Source organism: Sphaeramia orbicularis, chromosome 21, assembly GCF_902148855.1.
Source record: "Sphaeramia orbicularis chromosome 21, fSphaOr1.1, whole genome shotgun sequence".
Classification (NCBI taxonomy): Eukaryota; Metazoa; Chordata; class Actinopteri; order Kurtiformes; family Apogonidae; genus Sphaeramia; species Sphaeramia orbicularis.
In genome coordinates this window covers 19,884,843-19,909,915 of record NC_043977.1, presented here as the reverse complement: position 1 = coordinate 19,909,915, position 25,073 = coordinate 19,884,843, and the positions used below count along the sequence as shown (strand labels likewise).

Here is a 25,073-nt window from a genome sequence, read left to right as displayed (position 1 = left end):
CACAATATTTATGTGATGGAAAAGCTAACTTTTTCTCTGAGACTGGAAGTGGATAGATTTAAAAGAATATGGGAAAACTGGTTAGAGTACATAAAACCAATTAGGTCTGATTTTATCTGAGATGTATATTGTGGGAAAAAAAAAAAAAAAAAAGCCCTAGTTCAAGCTACAGAGGTTTAGTTTTTTCTTGTTAATTGTATTTGTATATTTGTTTTGGTTTAATATATTCCCTGCACTGGTAACATAGTAAAACCCTGTTAGTGTAATCGGGCAAAATGTATGGTGGAAGGTATAGAACCACGAAGTCCCGGGCACAATTTTATTTTTGTACTTGGAAAGGAATGGTAATTCCCAAATTTGATTTAAAGTAAAAGAATGAGGATGTTTTTATATATGTATGTATGTGTATGTGTGTATGTGTGTGTATGTATGTATATATGTGTATGTATGTGTATATATGTGTATGTATATGTATGTATATATGTATATATATATGTGTGTATGTGTATATGTATATATATATGTATGTGTGAGTGTGTGTGTGTATGTATATATATATATATATATATATATATATATATATATATATATATATATATATATATATATTATTTTTATTTATTTATTTTTTTGTTTGTTTGTGTGTTTGTTTGTTTGTTTTTGTTTGTTTGTCCTATATTTTCTATTTTTTGATTGTCATGATTAATTTAAAGATATTAAATTTGGAGGAGAGTGGAAAGAGATGGAAAAAACAAAAAACTCAGCCATTGTGTACCAGCTGTATGTGGAATTTATTTTATAATGTTCAATAAAAAGATAATTAAAAAAAAAAAAAATTAACATTTATTTGCAACATAGTATAGCAAACTACTACATGATCAAAAACAAATTAATTTTAGCAAAAAAAAAAAAAGTCTCCATTTTGAATGTCTGGGGTCGCCAGAAATTTATGATGTTAAAATGGGGTCATGAGGCAAAAAAGGTTGGGAACTACAGGATTAGTGGATCAAGAGGTATTAAACTTTTTAGATCAGTTGATGCTTTTGGTTGTTGTTTGGGTCTTTATGGGTTAAACTCAAATAGATGCTTTAAACTTGTGAGGCAGTGATACGCAGAATAAAATGCTGGAAATGATGACAATTTGTCTGTGCAATTCGGTTTTAGTTATATATCGCCCATCATAAAATATAATCATGTCAAGCCACTTCACAAATTCAGGTCAAGGCCTTAAAAATACAACACAGTGAGGGAAACTGAATTTAAAAATGCATTGTGTCAGAACGACCATGAAAAGGAAGTGTGTTTCAGTCACAGGGGTTAGATTACGGAACAGTCTAACAGATGAATGAAAGTACATAACAACAACATAAATCAGTTTAAAGGAATATATAAAATACAATGAGAAAAAAATATAGGATGAGGAACAGCAGTTTAACCAGGACAGTATTGTCAGTAATTAAAGAAGGAAATACAGCTGTTATTGTTTTGTGCTGTTGTGTTTCTATGGTATATAATAACGTAAGCTCTTTTCAGTAACTTAGAGCTGATCTGTTCCTTTTTTTGTATGGACTGTTTATATTAGCTATGTAAAATTGGGGTAGGACAATATAAGCTTCTTCCTACTCCATTTCAGATAACAAGCATTGTTGACGAGCCACAATGAGGTAGTTGTATATAGTGTTTTTTTTGTTTTGTTTTGTTTTGTTTTGGTTTTTTTTGGTTGGCTTATTGCCTTCGATATTTTGGAACGTTCTGTTTAAATTTGTGGTTTCTCTTTGCTTTTCATTCACCTTTGTATTTTGTTCCTACTTATGTTCGAAATAAAGTTCATTCATTCATTCAAACAAAACTAAACCACCAAGAACATGATGAAGAGCATTTGTCTTTTGTTTTATTGGTGAACGTTTTGGGTGACATTTAAAAATAGAATGGCACCAGAATCCTAATTTATTTCATTCCTCACTGTTTAAGAATATTTCACATCTCCATCTCACTACAACCACATAAGCAGAACATTGACATTTTGATGTTTTGAGATAGAAAACTCATTCACAGTAACATATAAAAGTAATGCTCACTGCAGTAAAGTGTAAACAATATTCTATTAATACACAAGAAATATGCTCCAGATATTATAATGCAAGGATTCAGAATGTGGGTCTATACACAGCATTGGTTGCAGTTTGGCGTACAGATGTAAGAGATTGAAAAAAGTATTAATATGTTTATAAGGATATGTAGTAGAAAAAGGGGGAAACTTCTCATATCAGAAACAGAATCATGTTTTTTTGCCATGTAAGTAAACATTGTTCACATAACTAGGAATCTGATTCAGTGGTTTAGTGCATACATAGAACATGGAGTAAGTAAGAAGCATACAGTAAAAAATAAAATAAAATATCTGGGACATCTCATAACAGAAGATGGTTGGTCTGAAAAAAAAAAAGAGGATTGGACTGGCAAAGACGTCATTCAACAAAATGGAAAAAATCCACACAAACAAAAAGGTGACACTATCCTATGACAATACAGTTGTTGCAGTGGTACATAAGGGCAATTTTGCTGTATTCTTCTGCAACCTGGACTCTTAAAGATCAAAGCTTTAAAAATGTGGGTATACAGAAAAATAGGTAGAAAAGCATGAAAGAGAAAAAGACAACTGTAACGGTGCTGAAAGCAGTGGGGGTCGATGAACTGTTTATTTAACCCATAAGGACCTAGCGCTACTTTTGTGTCAGTTCCCAAATGCAATTTTCGCTACACCTAACCTTTCTTAAATGATTTATCAGCATTTATTGCAATATTGTCCTCTGTTGTTTTTTTTTTTTTTTTGCATTTTATCAGTATAAATCAGGTATTTTCCTGTATTTAATTTACTGATCATGTAGCTGTTCATAAAAACTCAGATTATAGTTGAGGGTTGTTACATCAAAAACTGAGAAAACTACACAAAAGGTGACTTTTTCAGTAAAATCTAGCATTTCCATCCGCTGTCATTGACCCAACTTGATGGGTTTTATTGATGACTCAGTGTTGCAGAAGATGATGATGTTACCACGTTCTCTATGGAGCCTCTGAATGTCTAAATGGGTCTTCTCAAATGGAAAACGGCTACTACCCTCTCAGCTCCCTAAAATTAAAACAGCTGAAGGGGATGAAATCCAAATGGTGTCAGCCTACAAATACTTAGGCATTATTGTTGATGAAAATCTGTCCTTTAAGCAGCACATTGAGCATCTAGTACATAAACTAAAGCTAAAACTTGGTTCCCTCTGCAGAAACAAATCCTCTTTCTCATTTCATAGAAGGAAACGATTAGTTTCTGCTACTTTTTTTTTTTTTTACCCCTGATGGATTATGGCAGTGTTTTTCAACATTGGGGTCAGGACCCCAAGTGGGATCACCTGGAATTCAAATGGGGTTGCCTGAAATTTCTAGTAATTGACTAAAAAAAAAAACCCAACAACTTAATAATAAAAAATATATGGTGAGTTGAGAGAGACAATCCCAATACATAAAAGACATGACAAACTGAAGTTGAAACTGAAGCACTGTGGTACTGTTTATCTGTCAAATGTTCATTGTGGTTGGTTTAAGATGCTGCAGGTCTTTCATAATTCATAGTTTGAGTTATTGTTTGTTCAGTATTAATTGTCAGCCTTGTAAATACAAGCTGGACTGACTGTATATATCCTGACCAAGGAAAAGAAAATTCTCACTTTGTGCAGTAATCTACACCTGGCTTTTCTGCCTCCATCCATAATAATATACATTATATGGCTAACATGTCGTCTAAAATTAACATTTATTTGCAACATAGTATAGTAAACAACTACATGATTAAAAACAAATTAATTTTAGCAAAAAAAAAAAAAAAAAGTCTCAGTTTTGAATGTCTGGGGTCGCCAGAAATTTGTGATGTTAAAATGAGGTCGCGAGCCAAAAACAGTTGGGAACCACTGGATTATGGTGATCTCCTTTTTATGAATGCATCTGAAAAATTTTTTAAGAAGCAGGACACTGTTTACCACTGTGCCTTATGTTTTATGACTGGCTGTGGAAATGGCGTTCACCATCGCACTTTGTATACTACGGCTGGATTCCCTTCTCTGTATGTTCGAGTTGATTTTCATTTACAAATGTATTCTCGGGCTCCTCCCATCTTACCTCTGTACTTACATGTGGAAAAACCAACAACAGTATGCTCTGTGTTCGCAGAAAAACATACTGATGGTGGTTCCCAGAGCCAGAACAGAGATGGGTAAGACTGCATTTCAATTTGCTTCCCCCTCTGCATGGAATGCCCTGCAAAACAACCTAAATCTACTGTATCTGAACTTGTTGCTATAGATGAATTTAAAGCAATTTTAAAGGAGTGTGAAATCAGTGAGCTTGGTCAATGTAACTGTTTTTAAACTTGCACAAATGATCGTTTTGTAACTATCGATTGTAAGTTTTTGTATTATGTATTGATTATGTTTTGTCTTGTCAGAAACTGTGTGTTATGTTGCTTTTCTTGGCCAGGTCACTCTTGAAAAAGAGATTTGCTAACTCACTGAGGCTTTTTTTCACCCGGTTAAATAAAGGATATATATATCTGATGACCATGAAAAATGACAAACTGTATTTTACACCTATTATTTACATGTATTGATAGGATTAGTGGATCACCAGGTATTAAATATTTTAGATCAGTAGATGCTTTTGGCTGGTGATTAATATTTGGGTCTTTATGGGTTAAAAAAACCCCATATAAACCTAAAAACTCAGGTATTATGGACATATCAGGTGACACAACTCACTATAAAAAATTCTTTGTGAAAAAAGTCATGGGAGAAAGAAAGAACTGCATTGGAAACATCAAGGAGCTGTCACAGAAGAACCTCTAAAAGTAGACAGAACCCTGATTATGATGATGTATATTTATAAGCAGCCACTCTACAAATCCCTCTTGATTTTTACTTTTGCATCATTTCACCAGGAACATGTCTTTAAAGAGTAGTTCTGAATCCTCTGAGACATGGAGTGTTGTTAATAACTACTGACAGCCCAAGGTAAAAGCTAAGAGGATATAAGAGTGAAAAAAGGTCGCAGAAAGATCCTGATGGACTAGACTTTCTTCTAAACCTAATATTGTTGTGACAAAATCATACTTAAAATCCAGGACAGCCATGAACTAGTTTCGATTAAACTGTAATTAAGTCTTTCATTATCAAACACTGCTGTTAATTAGGATTTATTTTTAAGTTGCTATATTCACACTGTTGTCCCTGGTGTGCATTTCTGATTAACTGTTAAAATGTGATTTCTTTTTTAAAATGTGTTTTAATTTCAGATCTCACTGTGAACCGGTAAAGGTGTTGAGTTGATCCACATGCACAGACGTGATATATGAAATATTCATATAATTGATTTCTGCAAAAGCATTAATACAAACACAGAGTGGCAAAAATTTTACTTTTTTTTTAATACCTTTAATACCTTTTTTTAATATTTGTTGATTCAGTAATCCTATCAATACATGTAAATAATTGGTGTAAAAGACAGTTTGTCATCTTTTCATGGTCATCAGATATGACCCATTTGAACGTTCAGAGGCTCTGTAGTTACTGTGGAAACACCATCATCTACAGCATTGATTCACCAGTAAAACCCATGGAGTTAATCAATGACAGCAGATGGAAATGCTTGGTTTTTGTTCAGTTAATGATATATTTTACTGAAAAAGCCATGTTTTTCTGTAGGTATCTCTGTTTTTGATCTCTGTTTTACCAACCCAAAAAAAAAAAACTCCCCATCTGGATTTAACTATACTAATAGTGCACATCCTTCCATTGGATATTTACTGCAGTGATTAATACATTTCAGTTGTAACAAGTTTTTTAATCCTAACTGATGCAGTGAGTGACTTCTCATCCCTTGAAGATCATTCATTTATTAGGGAGCATAAACACTGGACACTGTCAGGATTGTGAAAGAGTGGTTCAGGGAGCATGGGACATCATTTTCATACATGGAATCCAGACTGTAACCCCCACTGAGAAGGTTTAGGATGTGATGGAGAAGATTTGATGCGGTAGACCAACTCTCTCACCGTCAATACAAGATTTTGGTGAAAAAAGAATACCAAAATGATGTAAAAACTTTACTGTGATACTGAATATGCACTGCATGGCATGATAAAGGCACTCCAAAGAGACATTTTTGTTTTTGTTTTTTTTATGGTTGGGCTGTTAAAAAGTCCCTGTCAGTGTTTTAATAGATATCAATAAGTGTTTTGTGTAGGAATTTAGGGTAGGTTGAAGGATGAGGTAAGGGGGCTGGAAATTATAAATTAAACTTCATCCTGCTCCTTTTCAAATGTTGGACTTTATTTTATATAATCCTTTTGTTGTTTGGTTTTAATGCAAATTCAAAATAAATAAACAAACAAACAATACTATATATGTGCGAAACCATGGGCTTATGTATATGTCGAGGCCCAAAACGAAATCTGGCCCGATTCAGAATTGGGCCGGCCCAGAATGGAATTCTATTCTAGGTCGGCCTAGAATGGAATCCTGCTGCTATAATGTTATTTTTATACCATGTTTAATGCAAATGATCCATAATTCCATAATTTGTCATAATTTTACATTTTCAGTCTTACATACCTTGAGTAACTATTGTCAATTTCAGTCGATTTCACTGTACCATATATTGGTGGGGAGTACCACTAGGTTCTATTTGTAAATAAAGTGTATTATAGTTTACAATTAAAATGTTGTTTGTTTCATTTTTTTTTTCACATATTTGCAAATTCCATGTATTGATTTTTGTAATAATTTAGATCATTTGCATTAAACATGGTATAAAAATAACATTATAGCAGCAGGATTCCATTCTAGGCCGGCCTAGAATAGAATTCCATTCTGGGCCGGCCCGATTCTGAATCGGGCCAGATTCCGTTTTGGGCCTCGACATATATGCTGCATTTGAGTGGTTTCTGGTGGTGTAAAGTTGTGGCAAATCTCTATTAAAAGTTGCATGAATTCTTATCTGACTGAAAAAAGATCAGGTCTGTTTGTTATTCAGGACCACATATAGAAGTGGTTCGGATCAATATAGGAAAAAAATGTATTCTGTTATGAAGGAAACTTGATTAAAGTGAAAAAAAAAGATATTTGGGCGACTTGGGCCTGCAGTGTGAACGTAACTTCAGCTCCTCTCACCTGTCTGACCTCCTCACACACCAGAGTAAACAACCAGATGTAGAGTAGAATCTCAGCGACAGAAGGAGTGGCCTGGAAGTCGATCATCAAAACCACGGCAAACAGAGCCAGGAAGGCGAAGTAGGAAACGATATTCCAGTAAAACTTGACCTGAGGAGAGCTGTACAGACACACCAGTCTGGTCCAGGCGCCCAGAGGCTTCAGCTGGTCCAGACCGGGCGAGTCACTGTGGACACAAAGGAAACGGCATCTGACAAACAATCAGACTACTACACTGGTAATGACTAAATAATCAGAGTGTTATCCTACAGAAGAGGATTAGGGCCACTGACAAAAAAAAAAAAAAAGGTCCAATATTTTTTTTATTATTATTAATATTCTGAGAAATGAATCAGTTAATCTTAGTTTAATCTCAGAATTCTGACTTTTTTCTCAGAATTCTGACTTTTTTCTCCAAATTCTGACTTTAATCTCAGAGTTCTGACTTTAAACTCATATTTCTGACTTTAATCTCAGAATTCAGACTTTTTTTCTCTGGATTCTGACTTTAATCTCAGAATTATGAGTTTAATCTCAGAATTATGAGTTTAATCTCCAGACTCTGACTTTTTTTTTCTCAGAATTCTGACTTTTTTCTCAGAATAATAATAAAACATGTATATTGGACCTTTTTTTTCAGTGGCCTTAATCCTCTTCTGTAGTTATCAGTCAGGCAAGGCAAGGCAAATTTATTTGTATAGCACCTTTTTTTTTTCTTTTCAGTTTTTTATTTCAGTCTGAAGAACAAACCCAATCCACAGATCAATCCAATCCATAGATCCAACAAATCACTCCATGAAACAAAATTTTATAATATAAACTTCACCAATTAAATAATTAATTTGTACAGTCAGACTGAAAAGGAGCAGGCTGAAGCTTTATGCTTATTTTGCCTACCCTTTCTACATTATCTTACAGCACATCTTCAGCTTTGACAAACATAACATATTCACACACCAATAATAAAAACATCTCAGTGCTGAAATAAACATTAAATGTTACAAACAAATTTAAGACTTAAAGTTCATATACCTATTAAGAATCATAAATATAACTGTTCATTCATACACAAGGCAATTCAAAGTGCTTTGCAAAGGCATAGAAACACATAAAATTACATCAAAATCATAGACTAATACTAAGACAATAGCAGGATAAAACATTAAACAAAAAGAAAGCACAGAAAAGATAAAAAGAAAGAAAGAAATTAAAACAAGAATAGGAGACAGTTAAAACAAAAGCTAGAAATAGTCTTGATTAAAATTAAGAATTTAACGTTAAATCAGTCCAAACAGTTAAAAATGAGAGTTGCGGTGCAGGTATTAGAACTGAAAACTAGGAAGAAAGCTGAAAGGAGGGTCATTGACTAAATTAAACTGAATGTGTTACTCACAGTCTAAGTGATTTTGTGTGAAGTACACTTCCTGTGACTGACTCCACTGTCTTTATCTCCTCCTTCTTCTCTGCTTCTCTCTGGATCAGTCCGTCACGTCTGAGGAAAATAAATTAAACTTCATCAGAAATAGCAGAAATACTGTGAGTGCCAGCAGTAATATGATAAGATGGATGAACCCTTTAAAGCCTCAAAACTTCATTATTAAAAACAGCTTCATGAGCAGTCAATGTGGTTGTAAAGAAAACAGTAAAAGAGGTTTTGCTGCCACCAAGTGGTGTCTTTAAGTAAAAGTGTGCACTGACCTCCTGAGACCCAGACTGTACAAAAACAAAAATGTGAAAAATGTGGCATAAACAACAGTAGCCTATGCCATTTTCAGATCAGCAGTTTCTCATACCCACCACACTGCAAAAATCAAAATCTTACCAAGTGTATTTTTTCTCATTTCCAGTCAAAATATCTCATCACACTAAAATGAGACAGTCAGCTAAAGAGTAACTTTTCAGTGACATATAAGAACTTATTTTTATACAATAATCTTATTCAAGAAATCTTACCAAGATAATTTTCACTTGCTCCATTGGCAGATTTTTTTTTTTTTTTGCTTGAATTAAGCAAAAAAATCTGAAATGGAACAAGATCTATTGTCTAAAAATAAGTTCTTATATCTCACTGAAAAGTTACTCTTTAGGTGATTATGTCTTATTTTAAATGTGATGAGATGTTTTGACTAGAAATGAGAAAAACACACTTGGTAGGATTTTGGTTTTTGCAGTGTGCCCACTAGGGTAATAACTTTTTGACTTTTTTTCTCAAACTTGATTTCCTGTGGCAGGAATGAATGAACATTTGCTTACAATTGCCCAAAATGACATTTATCCCATTGAACGATCAAAAAAGGTCACGCACAAAGCACTTTGAAAAATTTACCATTTCCATAAATGAAGGCAAAATCTAATAACGACAACGAAACATTGACAAATGGTCTCCAGTGTATTAACCCTTCAAAAGGAAGTGTTTAAACACCTAAAAGGTGAAATAAAGGTTGGTAGTTATTTTAGAGTTGATGAATATGAGTAGCATTGAATGCTTAATTCCAGAAAATCAGTATTTCCCCTTGCAAAATCAGGTTCACATTCTAAGACTTATCACTTGGGCACTGGCCAGTAGCTCATGTGGATGATTATTAGTTTTCAGAACTCTTTGCATGACCTTCTCAACTGTTCTGAAATCTTCTATTACCTCCTGGGCATGCTGGTATGATCTTGTACATTCTGTTTCCAGGACATTCTGAAGTGTTCCTGAGTGACACAACAGAACAGTCGTTGCTTAGTACAGTACAACATGTCATTCAAAAAGAGTTCTTCTACCACGGAGAAGAACAAGGAAACCTGGACAAACAACTTGCTGCAGTTTCAAGCACCATCAAGACGAGGCAATGTGGCAGTCTATGAAGAACCCCTGAGTGACCGGAGCTGCATGCCTCTGAAGAGCCACGTGATAGGACGTTTCAAATCCCTTGAATCCATCGCCAAAGAACAGAAAGACAGGGTCGGTCTGATTGCTGTGGAGCTGAAGTCTTTATGGAGCATGACATTGAACTTTCCGCATGTATCTGATCAAGCCATTCATGCAAAATTAGAAAAGCTCCTACGAGAGTATGACTATTGCAGAAAGAAGCAAAACTTTGATTCATTGAATGAGCTGTTCGACATGACCAAGGTGAAAGGCCAATGGCTGTGCAAAGAGGATGAGAATCTCTACAAACTTCAAATCCAAAGCAAAGGCCAGGTCGGTTATTCCACTGGCAAGCTTGCCAGTGTCAAGACCATCCACCCATCCAAGCGAAGGAAGACATTGCCAGGGAATGAGTCCAATTCACCAAAAGCATCCACCTCAGCAGAAATTGTTTCTTCTGAAACTGGCACAGACTCATGTGACACCAATGAAGAGTCTGAAGACAGTTCTTGGGAAGATGAGGCTGGAGTATCAGCAAGTAAAAGGAAGCATAACCCCACTGGTGTTGCAAGGCGCCTTGTTACAAGCACAAAGCTATTGACTCGCGGAGCAGCAAGGGTGTGCCGCCAGCTTTCTGGTGAGGATGTCCAATGACATCAATGTGACCAATTGATTTCTTTGTGTGTTTTCTGACACTTTGTACTGCTCTCCATAGCCCATGTATGTCATTCTTAACTTTTTGATCAAACTGCATGTGCTTCAAGAATTGGCCAAAAAGCTGAAAATTAAAGAATTTAAAAACATTTTGTGTGTGAGGTTTTTTCATCCAATAAATTTTAAAATGGGATTTTATTTAATCTTTCATAAAAGTTCATCATATTATGACACAGGGATATGAGGTTGCAAAAAAGTTATCACCCTAGTGCCCACTCTGAAAAGTGAAAGTCTTTCACTTTCACTTGAAAGACTTTCCACTTTCACTTTCAGCAATGTCCCTTACCATAATCCCTTCTTTTTCTGGGAAATCACATGACTTTGAATTTATGGAAAATGAAAGTGAAAGTATAGCTCCACTATAAAAGCAGAGGGCTGTTGAATGACTAGTCCACAGATGGGTCTCACTGTGGACTGACACTGCCTCAGGATGCAGCAGTGTTTAAAAACTCTTGGATGTGACACTGAAGTTTTGCCTTCTCTACAAAGGTAGGCTGCTGTTATTTTATCTTCTCATCTATGTGCACTATTGGTAGAACACCAAATATTATCTTAATCAAAGTGTAGTATGAATAACCAGCATACCTGTATCAAACCAATAGGATTGGTTAGTATAGGTGAATTTTAATGATCAGCCTATGGTCCTTTTTTTTGTCAAAGAAACTAAGAAATGCATCCTGCTATTAATGCTTAATCCAGTGGTTCCCAACCTTTTTTGGCTCGTGACCCCATTTTGACATCACAAATTTCTGGCAACCCCAGACATTCAAAACTGAGACTTTTTTTTTTTTTTTTTTGCTAAAATTAATTTGTTTTTGATCATGTAATAGTTTGCTATACTATGTTGCAAATAAATGTTAATTTTAGGCACATTTAGTCTATATAATGTATATTATTATGGACAGAGGCAGGAAAGTCAGGTGTAGATTACTGCACAAAGTGAGAATTTGATTTTCCTTGGTCAGGATATGTACAGTCAGTCCAGCTTGTATTTACAAGGCTGACAATTAATACTGAACAAACAAGAACTCAAACTATGAATTATGAAAGAGCTGCAGCATCTGAAACCGACCACAATAAACATCTGACAGATAAACAGTATCACAGTGCTTCAGTTTCAGCTTCAGTTATATATTGTGATTGTTTCTCTCACCATATATTTTTAATTAGTAAGTTGTTGTTGTTTTGTTTTTTTCATCATTTACTAGAAATTCCAGGTGACTCCATTTGAATTCCAGGTGACCCCAAGGTTGAAAAAGACTGGTTTAAGGTTTAAGTGAGGTTTATGTTTTAACTCTGCCATTATGAAGAGATGAGCGTACAGCTTTGTGTGACAAATGTTCAGGGTGTGCTAACTTTATCAGAGAGAGAGAGAGAGAGAGAGAGAGAGAGAGAGAGAGAGAGAGACAGAGAAGCCTTCAGTCCTACACTGTCTGCGGAAAAAAAACCTGTTATAGCCTAAGAGAGAGAAACAGAGATAGAGAGAGGGTAACGAGGAGCCGCCATTACCATGTTCAGCTCAGGTTAATTTGTAAAGCGGGTGTGGCAGGCATTGATTTAAGAGGGAAGGAAAAACACACACATTTTATTTAACCTCCTAAGACCCAGGAAATGTCAGCAAAGTACAAGCTTTTTTTTGCTTTTTATTAAATAAGTGCCTATATTGGAAACATCATGATGTAACAGTTTTTTCAGATGCAGTTTTTAAATTTTTTATGGAATGTCCTTTGTGGTGGACAGTTTTCTTTTTTTTTTTGTATAAAGTTGTGAAACTCTTGTCTACAAATGTAGAAAAAACTCATAGCTGAGTCTTAGGAGGTTAAGAAAAAAAATGTCCCAGCAACACATAATACCATAGTCTGCATATTGTTCAAATATTGCTGCACTCATCTGTCCCACCACAAACAATAGCAGGTAAGATCTTTTTTTTTTTTTGAACTAGTGAAAATTAAAAACTCTCAATGAGGATAATAAAACAGTAATAAAAAAATTAACATAAATAAAGTAACAAAAATCATGGGGATATGTGGGGCAAGAGTAAAAATACATTCAAATACAATACAGTGCAAATCATTAGGCCTTTTAAACTAATGTATAGGTGCACAGATGTAACAGAGAACATTCTTTAAGTTAAAATAATAAATAACCAGCAATGTTCTGGCTTATTTTCATTGTAGTTTTGTTTTTTTTTTCTAATTTTCTTAGGGACAAGACAATCATTTTAAATTCATTTGTAAATCCAGAAAAGGAGGGCTTGTTATCTCTCCATTTCACACAGTGGATATGATACTTACCCAATAATAAAATTATGTTAATGATATCTGAAACAGATGAAGCCAAATTATCCATATAAAAAATATGATATAATTCAAAACATGGAATATCATTAATTTTTAGTTAAATCCAATTTTTTATGTCTGACCAAAAACAGTGTGATACAGGACATAAGAAAAATAAGTGTTCTAGGGTTTCATCACTACCATTGCAGAAGGAGCATTGATCCACCTCAAACTTAAATCTTTAGGTAGGATCTATATTACTCTAAGGGCGCGGATCCGAGGCTTTTTTAGGAGACAACAGGAACGCTATCTATGGTTTCATGGTGCTTAACCCACTTCTGTTGTCAGAATAGTGATTAGGTCACTTCCGATCTCAAGCACTGATTGCATTCACACAGCATCGTACCGTGCATATATGCTGTGTGAAAACACCCTAGTAGACTCAGGTCCGTCACTGAAATCATGGATTCAGGAAATGTCGGAAATTTTACATTTGGAAAGGATTCGCTTTATTTTGAAGGATAAATTATATAAGTTTGGAAGGATTTGGACATTATTTGAGGTCTGTCTCAATAATGGGTGAGGAGGGGTTGCTTAGAGGGTGCTGGGATGGAATGAGCTAGGTGGGAGGGAGGTGAAGTGTTTGTCTGTTTGATTTGTGTTGATTTGTGATTTTTTTTTTTTCTTGTTGTTTGGGCGCTGTCAGTAAAAGATGGGAAAGAGACAAAACAAAAGCAAAAAATTAAGGAAAGAAATAACTAGAAGAATGACTATAGTAAATGTAATTCGTGGTCTTAATTAAAAAATATTTGAATCGCATATTTACAAAAGATTGTTGCTGAGCTGTCTGTTCCAATGGCAACGAGGAACTGCTTTTGATGTGAATTTCAGAAAATCTGAACTTTAGAGAAAAAAAAAAGCAGGTCCAACAGCACAGACATTCTCCATATACTGACAGCTGTTGTCTTACTGCCTGTATCCTGGATATTGTATTCAATATATTCCTTTTTACTTTTGGGCCATAATGAAGTCAAAATACATGTTTTTTATAGTTTACATATATTTTACCTGCACGGAGGATACTGCCTTATCTATTTTTCTTTGAAGTATGAAGCTGTTTCAATAATCCAGACCAATCATCGGATCACAGACAGTCTACTTACAATGGAGGTAAGAAACATACAGAACATAAAAAATAATATTAAGACAAAGTCGTCACATTGCCTAATGTCAGCTCCACTTTATGACACTTACTATGCATATTTTCCCATTCCTCAAGGAAACCGATGAAAACAATTCACTTGTTGATCTTTATCGTGCTGAAGGAGAGATGACGTCAAACCCAGAGTCTGACCTCAGTATGGACTATGAACCAGCTGGTGAAAGTGGGAAAGGTAAGCCTTAAACAAAGTATTCCTCATGAAAGCAATACAGCTTTATGAAGCTTTATGTTGGGCTTTCAGACATACACTTGAATAAATAATGTTTGGTTGCCGTCCTCTAATGTACACAGATGATGAAATAGATTGCTATGGCCCTGGACGCTTTATGGTATCTCATATTTTACAGTCTGAACGAGGCGTTGCCTTTGTTTGAAAGACTATTCAGAGATACTACCTCTGCCTCTGCAGCTATGGCAATTCTAGACATATTTTGTACATTAGAGCCCTGAGATTATAGATTTCCCTTTTAGGTCATGAGCTTAGATACTATACAATACAAGATATAGTTAACTGGGTTTAGTGACTGGGAACATATGGCAATGTGAAAGACCAAAGTATGTAATTTTTCAAGTGTACACCTGTTAACGTTCTGTTTTGGTATACAGGCCCTAATATATGTCCTCAAAAGTGTACTTAAAAGTGCACTGAGGATGATTGTGCCTGATTGTGTTCTTTGTGAAGTTAATGTCATTTTTGCACTTTGAGCCAAATGTTGTCTAACACAACTTTATGCTACTGATGGTCCCGTAACAGCTGCAGTCTCTATGTAAAGGTTTCAGGTTGGATTTTCCACAAAAATCATCATGTTCACTCTTGAGTTCCTGAGTGCCCCATAGCTTTTCCCATGCAGGTGCAACAGTGTGCAACACTAGCTACTGTTAGCTCACAGGTGGCTAGCTATTGTCAGTAGACTGGTTACCAGCACAATGCAGACTCCAACACAGACAACAAATTTCAAGCGTTAGTGTGCAAAGTATAGTGTACAGAGTTACAAAAGCACATTGGTTGGGGTGTGCATGCATAACTTGTGTACATTTTTTTATGATATTGATAATTAGCTCCGCCAAGGAGGTTATGTTTTTGTTGGCGTTGGTTTGTCTGTTTGTGTGTAAGATAACTCAAAAACTTATAGACAGATTTGGATGAAAATTTCAGGAAATGTTGATACTGGTGCAAGGAACAAATGATTAAATTTTGGTGGTGATCGGGGGTTGGGAGGCCCACCGATCTGCCTTGGTGGAGGTCTGCGCTCTACGAGTGCTATTTCTAGAAAAGACAGCACAGACCTCTGCCAAGGCAGATCAGTGGGCCCCTGTGTTGCCCCCCTCCCCCAATCACCACCATCATTTGTTCCTTGTGCCAGTATCAACATTTCCTGAAATTTTCATCCAAACCCGGGGCACTGATCTGCCTTGGCAGAGGTCTGCGCTCTCCGAGTGCTTCTAGTTTATGATTTGTGCTCCTCCTCAACCTTGAATCCATGTTTTAGAATATTAAAATATGTAATCTTCATATCCACAGTGGCAAAACTGGAGAGCCTTTTGAGGGACCTGGGGTTGGAGCAGCACTACAAAGAGAAGCTATCCCTCAGCACAGTCCTTCAGATTGATGAGAAGGCCATTACCGATGAACCAGCCAAGAGCACCTCAGATCTTGCATGGTATTTTCTGAAGAAACTGATGATGGTTAATGTGACAGCCAGGAATGTAAAATGTACATCAGTATGTGAGTCAAACTGTGATGCTGCATCCGAGGATATAGGGTTAAATCTTGATAATTTGCTTGATGGGCTAACCTTTGGTGAGACGATGAATCCACTTGACATTGTCACTGCTCTCTTTCTGTGTTCCGATGGTTTTGTACAGCAGGAAATAGCACTCAAAATGTCAATGTGTCAGTTTTCTGTGCCCCTTCTGCTTCCAAACTGTGACACAAAACAGTGCACACTCATGCTTTGGGCAATGAGAGACATTGTCAAAAAGTACAGACCTCAGTCACTTTCTGAATCTAAGGGCTTTATTGAAGAGCGAACTGTTCTGTCTAAAATCCCAATGATATCGTTTGTGAGATTGGGTGAATGCTCCTTGTCCAAATCAGAGATGCTAAATAAGGTTCTGAGCAATTCTCAGCAGTACCATGATACATTTGTTCACCGTGAAATGAAGTGTGGAGACACTTCAAAGAGAATTTCCAACGGAATGGCTGAAATTACTTGGTACCTTCCCTGTGGAAACAAAAATATTGATGTGTTCAGTGAGGCAGTGGCAGTAGCAAACCTTCGTGGGGACATTGCTTCATTTGAAACAGAATTTTCCTTTTTGTGTCAAACATCTGCTGCGGTCTTTGTGTTCTTTGACAGTTTGGATTCAGATTGCAGGCTACTGACCCATACACAGCAGAGGGAAAAGATCTTCTTAGTGGGCAACCACCAAAGCAAGCGCTTCAGTTTAAATGCTTTAAAGAAGATAGCAACCAAGATGGGTTTAACAAACAAAAATGTCATTCTCAAAACTAAACAGAAAAATGATGCAGAGTTTGTCGAGGGTTTACGTAAAACTGTCAACAATGTAATTGAGAACACAAGTGTAAAGATGCCAATTGAGCAGATGGCAGATGTTGCACATGAATTGGGAATATTGGTTGATGAAGACTGTCCAGAGTGTCAGTTTGCCAAAAAAAGCGCAGATGCGATCACTGAAAAAATTCAAGACACACTTAAGTACAAAGAAGAAAAGCTTCCTCTGCAAGGCGAAATATGGAAGGAGTTGACACATCTAGAGAAGGAAGAATTCAGGCTTCGAAAAGTTGGGTCTGAAAACATAGAAGACTACAAAGCCAGTCTTACAACAAAGAAGAGAGAACTTAGAAAAAAACAGAACTCTTATGACATGTCAGATGCTATGTCATGTTTCATAAGTGCAATATCAAGTGAGAAAGAGAAAGAGAGGTGTTACTTCCTGAAATGGCTGCGAATAAACCTGGATAACCTGTCTCGTGAAAAACTATCTGGCCTAAGAGAACAGTACAAAAAGAAATGCGAAAATTCTGGGACCAAAAAGGAGATTAAAGACATCGATAGGCAACTTTCTAGCAGCTCTCTAGGGACTGAACACTTCTTCCGTGAAATGGGTCAGCTCTATGAAGCCTCAGTGTCTCTTCCAGAAGAACACCCATCACGAATTAAACTACAGCATCTGCCCAAACTCTGCGCAGAATTGTTGCTTGATGGGTTTCCTTTTGAGCTTGTAGATGGAGATTCTTCAAACATACCTCTCAGATGGGTGAGTGATGTTCTCTCTCAGCTCCATCAGCTGGTGCACCCCAAGAACAAGATCTTAGTCGTCACAGTTCTTGGAGTGCAGAGCACAGGAAAGTCCACTCTTCTCAACACAATGTTTGGAGTCCAGTTTGCTGTGAGCAGTGGTCGATGCACCAGAGGTGCATTTATGTTGCTCATCAGAATCAGTGAAGATGTCAAAAAAATCCTTCACTGCGACTTCTTAGTGATCATTGACACTGAGGGTTTAAAGTCTCCAGAGCTTGCACAACTGGATGATAGCTATGAGCATGACAATGAGCTTGCAACACTTGTTGTTGGGCTGAGTGATATCACCATCATCAACATTGCTATGGAAAATTCAACTGAAATGAAAGACATCCTACAAATAGTTGTGCATGCTTTCCTCAGGATGACAGCAGTAGGCAAAAAGCCTAAATGCCAGTTTGTTCACCAGAATGTGTCAGATGTTTCAGCACATGAGAAAAACATGCGAGACAGGAAACTGCTCTTGCAGCAGTTAAATGAGATGACTCAGGCAGCAGCTAAAATGGAGAAGAAAGAGGAGAACAAGGCCTTCACTGATGTGATGGAATATTGTCCAAACACTGGAAACTGGTACATTCCTGGACTGTGGAATGGAAATGGACCAATGGCACCTGTCAATGCTGGGTACAGTGAGGAGGTATATAAGCTCAAGAAAAACATAATCCATATTTTGGAAAAATGTGGATCATCTGCCAATAATATCTCAGAGTTTAAGGAATGGACAGAAAGCTTGTGGAAATCAGTGAAGCATGAAAACTTCATCTTCAGCTTCAGAAACAGCCTGGTGGCTGATGCGTACATGACACTCTGCACAGAGTTTAATAAGTGGGAATGGAATTTTAAAAAAGACATGTATGCATGGGTTACAAATGCAGAAACAACCATTTCCAATTTTGGCACAGTTGATGTCCAAATCCAAAACATTGGAGAACTTCTCAATCATTTGAAAACTGAGGCTTCCATTGAGTTATCTAAATGGGAGAAAACCCTTCTTGATAACCTGACAAAGTACTTCAAACAGAAAGAGGGTCATGTCTATCTGGTTGAAGGATACAAAGAGGACTTTGCAAACAGTGCAAAAAGCCTCCGGAGAGAAATAGAGAGTTCAGTTATTAATCAGCTCACAGCTGCAGCAGACATTAAACAAGGTATGCAAGAGGTTGATAGAATCAAAAACAACCATACCAAAGAAATTGAAAACAAAGTTTGTGAGTTGATTGATGAGTGCCAGAAGAAAAAGTCCAAGATGACAGACCAAGAGCTAGACAGAGAATTTGACAAAATGTGGAACAAAACAGTGAAGGAACTTCACTTTTCTGAACAAAAGGCTTCAAATGTCTTCACCAGTGTGTCTTACCATCTGAGAGAAAATCTGAAGTGCAAGGGCAGTCGTGCATGCCAGCTGTTAAGTAAAAAGAAGCTGGAAGAATGTGGGCAGGTTCCTTTTAAATATACAGCTGAAGGATGGATTGAGAAACTCAAACACAATGTGAGTAGAGTTTTGAACACCCAAAGTCATGTAATGGCTGTACAAGAAATGGCTGATTGTATCATAGATGCTTGTCAACAGGTGGTGACTGGCAAAATAGAAATAGAAAATACAAAAAACAATTACCATGATACTTACATCCTAGAGATCCTACACATGATTGATAATAGGCTGCACACCAATCAGGATCTTAAAACAGACATAGACTTTGAAGTTTCTCTGAAGCAGCACATCTGTGGAAATGCAGCCAGACAGTTTCAGAAAATGCATGAAGATTTCCTACGTGTAAATGATCCTTACATATGTCTGAGTCAAAACAAGGCAAAGTTTTGTGCTGATTTCAAAGATGTGTTCAATGAACGAGACCAGTGCCAAAAAAAGGCAGAAGAATTCACTAACCGATGCTTGAGACCTGCAGTTGAAGACTTTGTCAACCGTTCCTTAGGTCCTGATATCATTGGTGAAATGCGGACAACTCAGCAGTTCAGCACAAGGATGATTTTCCAGTACGCAGTTTTACTGGACTTGCTCTCAAAGGGTAACTTTGAAAACTACTGGAGTTACATCGGCAGATACGAATCCTATGTGAAGACATGGATACTGGACCAAATACAGAAACACTTCTCAAGCTGCTCCTCAACCGTTGAGTTTGAAAATCGACATATTCAGTCATGTATCAACAGCATAAATGATGCTGTCGAGAAGGCCAAAACAGGGACGCAAGGCACCTTCAAAATATTTGTTGACAATATCTGCAAGAAACTTGGAAATAAACTGGTAATTTCCCAGGATGCGCTTAGTGCTTTCATGATCCTAAACAATGCTAACCAGGAAGACTTTGCTCACTGGCTCACGAAATGTGTGGAAGAAATGGCAGAAGATCTTAGACAAAAGTTTACAAGAACAACTATCCAAATGAAACTAAAAAATCTTCATGTGAAGCCCCAGAATGAGCTTTTCACCAAAGTGATCGGATGTGGCAAACAATGTCCATTTTGCAGTGCCCCATGTGAGGCAGGGGGAGACGCTCACACTGGACACTGGACATCACTACATCGACCAGAGGCTCTGGGTGCTTTCAAGTGGAATGACACAAAAAAACTTGTCACTGACATATGCTCATCTCTTGTAAACAGTGACATCCATTTTCGTTGTGCTGCCACAAATGGCCAATGGCATCCTTACAAGCAATACACCAAATATTACCCTGACTGGACGATTGCTCCAGATATTAGCCTCCAGGCATCAGACTACTGGAAACACATCATGGCAAAGTTCAACACTAACTTTGCAAAGGCGTATAATGCAAATCCTGCTGATATCCCCACAGAGTGGACAAAAATAACACAAAAGCAGGCAGAGGAAAGCCTTAAAGTGTCATTTGGCATCAAGCCAGAGAATTTGAAGCTATGCTAATACTACTACTACTACTACTACTGGTATAATAAACAGTCAAACACATCAAATTAGTGGATCCATACAAATATCTTGTTAATGTGATCAACAGCAAACTGTGTTTTGTGAGATAGAGGAACATCAGGTAGATGATTAGATATTTAGTATAGTTAATAAATATTTAGCTTTAACTTCATATTCATGTTGATGAAGTGACTTCTAAATTGTAAATGTGAAGATCACAAGTTCCAAACATGTAATCTGCTTTTGGTTTGAGGATTCATTTTTGATTTCATGTCTTTAAAGCAAGTGTATCATTTTTTGTATCTTTGAAGTAACATTATATGTAAAGCATGTTTCCTGATTAAATCAAAAGAGACCATAGATAAATGCCTATGAATGTTTTATAATTCTATCACAAGTCTTGAGTTTCTGTGTTATGATATGTTAAGTTTGAGAACATGGAAAAAAAAAAAACACCAACAGAATAAAAGAAGAGAACTGAAGCTTTGCACTGTTATTTGTGTTTGGGTCTGATACAGTACAGATATCTTCAGGACAGATATTTGACCAACAAAAAATAGAGCATTTACACTACATCAGGTAGGAACTTAAATAAAAAGATACAACACTGTTACTGTGATATTGCTTTTCAGTGTTTCTTTTCTTTTCTTTTTTTTTTTTTTTAAAGATCATATCTTATTTGAGCACAGAAAAAAAGACAGTCACCCAAAGTCAGGCTGACAAATCTAAGACATGGAGAGAAGAAGCGTTTATCTCACGGAATGCTAGGCTAATCAGCTAACAAATACATGTATAATGTTTAACATGTTGCCTGTCGTTATGTTGAAATGTGGTACATTAGTTGACACAGGAAGATAAAATTTGTTCATTTTGCATGTAAAGGTACAAGGTAAAGTGAAAGGTAGTTGATTAAAATGTTTTATACCGAGCTTTTAAAGTTTATAATGTGAATGAAATGGAAGAACATTTTTTAAATCATTTTTTCACATTTACCATGTATAGTAATGTGCATCCATCTTCAGCAAGTCAATGTGTTTTATAATCAGTATGATAATGATCAAAAGTAGAAATAAAAATATGAACGACTACACTGATCTACAAGTAAAATGCTTCCAGAAAAAACAGTAGTGAAATTTTATCACATGTGAGTTACTGATAAAGAAAAATCAAGTCAAAAATACTGGTTGGCTGAAGTTTCCAAGATACAGTCTTGGGTCAAAATGTGAAATTGGAGAATTAACGAAAGAATGGGTTTTACTCAAAAGAAGTATTTGTCTCAGAGCTACCAGATCTACTTCAAAACCCTGTCTGCACATTACAATACATTCACTTTACAGGGTCTATCTAGTGGAAGATTTATAAATCTGTTATATAAATGTACATAAACCAATATATATGTGTAATAACACTTTATCATATACCTTGCAAACATCAGCAAACCAGCACTTGTGTCATTTGTTTTCTAATTAATCTTATTAAAATATGTAACATTTAGCACATTTAATCTCTGCAGCAGATCATTTCTAAAAAATCGTAAACCAGTACTATCAAAATACTGTCAGTGATATTATCGTTGTGCCTGTCAACATGGATGCAAAAGAAGTACAATTGCTTTGAGGTATTTAGTTTCCTTTCATATTGAGATATTTGGTAGGATTCAGTATTTCTGCACATTTAGTAACTTTGTACCTGGTGCATCAGTAAGTCTTACTGACCTAATGTTTTTGATTCAATAAATGGACAAACAGTAGACTGGCTATGAATGTCTTTAATGTTTCCCAGATCAGAATCACAGCGTACAGTGGATAATAACTTCTAAAGTAAACTGAAATATCATCACCTCGTTTAGTTTTACTAGACTTTTTTCAATAATCATCTTTTTTTAAAACTTTATTGTTCAACATTTTTCTTCATCTAAAATCTTGGGTATCTGAATTCAACAAAGAATATAAAAACAAGACAACAGGTGCAACTTTGCAAGGAATGGGTGTCTGTGTTTATGTTGCCAATGCAGGGCATTTTCTGTGTGCTTCAATTTGTCTACTACATGGGTTTTACTGATCAGTCAGAAAATGTTGGTGTTTCCACGTTCACTACAGAGCCTCCAAACGTCCAAATTATATACATCTGATACGAAAAGCTGAAAAAATGCATTTTACATGAATTATTTAAATGTATTGACAGGATTAGTGGTTTAGAAGTTATTAAATATTTTAGATCAGCTGATGTTTTGTTTGCAGGTGGCTGATTAGATGTTTGAAGATTAATACTCTTACATCTGTTTTTGATTGTATCCATCCTTGTATGTCCACTATACTCTTACAAAGACTAACTGAAATCGTACGACATACCTGAAAACCAGAAAACCGGTGTAAATGAGGGGAAAGAAGAGCATGCAGACCAGTACTCTCCACACAGGGTTGTCTACTGCAAGCTCACCACACCAGATCTGAGTCAGAAGAGCCTGGAAGGAGACACAGACATATGATTAGACCGAGACATGTCTGCAGCAATTAGTACCAATGAAATGAAAACTAAATGAAGATATCAAACTGAATATGTGTTAAGTTTTATTTATGAAGCTAAAATATCCCAGTGATGTTAATCCCGATAACACTGGTCTACAAGTAAAATGCTTCCAGAATAAAAGTAGTGAAATTTTACCACATGTGAGTCACTGATAAAGAAAAATCAAGTCAAAAATACTGGTTGGCTGAAGTTTCCAAGATACAGTCTTGGGTCAAAATGTGCAATTCGAGAATTAATGAAAGAATGGGTTTTACTCAAAAGAAGTATTTGTCTCAGAGCTACCAGATCTACTTCAAAACCCTGTCTGCACATTACAATATGTTCACTTTACAGGGTCTATCTAGTGGAAGATTTATAAATCTATTATATAAATGTACATAAACCAATATATATGTGTAATAACACTTTATCATATACCTTGCAAACATCAGCAAACCAGCACTTGTGTCATTTGTTTTCCAATTAATCTTATTAAAATATGTAACATTTAGCACATTTAATCTCTGAAGCAGATCATTTCTAAAAAATCGTAAACCAGTGTAACTTTACCATGAAATATATTTAAAAAAGCTGATTAAAGGGAACATTTTTGTACCTGAACACCTGACTGAGCCACAAAGTTTTTATCATCAGCCTCCAGTGCCAGCCTCAGACACGTGGTTTTGCCCCAAAAGGGTGATGCACGGACCAGCAGCTTCTGAGCACGCTCCTCATCACAGCTGTTACACTCACTAAACACACCTAAGACACATGCACAAACACACAAACAGCTCATAAATACTACACATGTAAACCATGTTATACATTGGCTAATCTTAAAGTCACTGGTGTTATACCCATGGCGTGTTTCTCATAGTGATTGGCGAGTTCTTGCATTTCCTCTCCTTCGTCTGCATCTTTTCCTTCTGCAGCCATTTTTTTCAAGATCTTACTTGCAGCCAAGGCAGCAGACATGCAGTCTCGACACTGTAAGAAGATCATACAAAAACAAGAAGAGATAGAGAAAGAGGTAACACCATATACACAACACAATGTCTACTGATCTAAAATGTTATAAAACAACGTTGGAACCACTAATCCTATCACTACATTTACACATTTCAGAAAAAATGCAACACTGATTCACCAGTAAAACCCATGTTTGACAAATAACAGATGATAAGACAATAACATTATCTCACATAGGGGGAACTTACAGTGTTTTATGATATTTAGATGCTTTTATATGTGCTCTTTAGTATCTTTGTAAAGGTGTATTTGTCTACATATTCTTACTTCTATTACTTTAACCCCTAAAGAACTTTTTGTGGCAACTTTCAGATGTTCATTTTAACCACCATCAAAACCGTCTACTAATCTAGAATATTTAATACCTGGTGATCCACTGATCCAATCAACATATGTATATAATTGGTGTAAAATACAGTTTGTCATCTTTTCATGGTCATCAGATATGATCCATTTGGATGTTCACCAGTAAAACCCATGGCGTTTGATCAATGACAGCAGAAGAAAATGCTTGGTGTTTGTTCAGTTAATGATATATTTTCCTGAAAAAGTCATTTTTTTCCTGCAGGTTTCTCTGTTTTTGATAAAATACCCCAAACTTTAATCTGAGCTTTTATGAACATCTATATGTTAGGTAAATTAAATAAAGGAAAATACAAGATTTATACTGATAAAATACAAAATACAGAGGATAGTATTATAGATAGATAGATAGATAGATAGATAGATAGATAGATAGATAGATAGATAGATAGATAGATAGATAGATAGATAGATAGATAGATAGATAGATAGATAGATAGATAGATAGATAGATTTGAATTTTGAATTTACAGCAATTCTTTTATGAACATTTACATGATAATGAAGTATAAGACAATATGTGATTTTAATGTAACAATGCAAAATGCAGACAACAATTTTACAAACGATGATAAATCATTTTAGACAGACAGACAGACAGACAGCTTTATTACAGACTC

At 35.9% G+C, this 25,073-nt stretch overlaps 2 protein-coding genes across 2 annotated transcripts in view; one reads left to right on the top strand and one right to left on the bottom strand.

Moving 5' to 3' along the window:
* The window catches only part of trpm2 (transient receptor potential cation channel, subfamily M, member 2), a 59,513-nt gene that overhangs the window by 15,225 nt on the left and 19,215 nt on the right, over positions 1–25,073 (bottom strand). Inside the window, exons 14-18 of the mRNA XM_030125530.1 lie at positions 23,919–24,048; positions 23,678–23,823; positions 22,905–23,017; positions 8,644–8,742; positions 7,212–7,437 (exon numbers count right to left, since the gene is read on the bottom strand). Coding sequence (XP_029981390.1) covers positions 7,212–7,437; positions 8,644–8,742; positions 22,905–23,017; positions 23,678–23,823; positions 23,919–24,048 — 714 coding nt within the window. The remainder of the gene's footprint in view (positions 1–7,211; positions 7,438–8,643; positions 8,743–22,904; positions 23,018–23,677; positions 23,824–23,918; positions 24,049–25,073) is intronic.
* Positions 11,220–20,913, top strand: LOC115412925 (up-regulator of cell proliferation-like). Its single transcript, XM_030125602.1, has 4 exons — positions 11,220–11,307; positions 14,205–14,267; positions 14,377–14,491; positions 15,842–20,913. Exons 2-4 carry the CDS (start codon positions 14,262–14,264, stop codon positions 20,548–20,550), a joined length of 4,830 nt encoding a protein of 1,609 aa, XP_029981462.1. The 5' UTR covers positions 11,220–11,307; positions 14,205–14,261; the 3' UTR covers positions 20,551–20,913.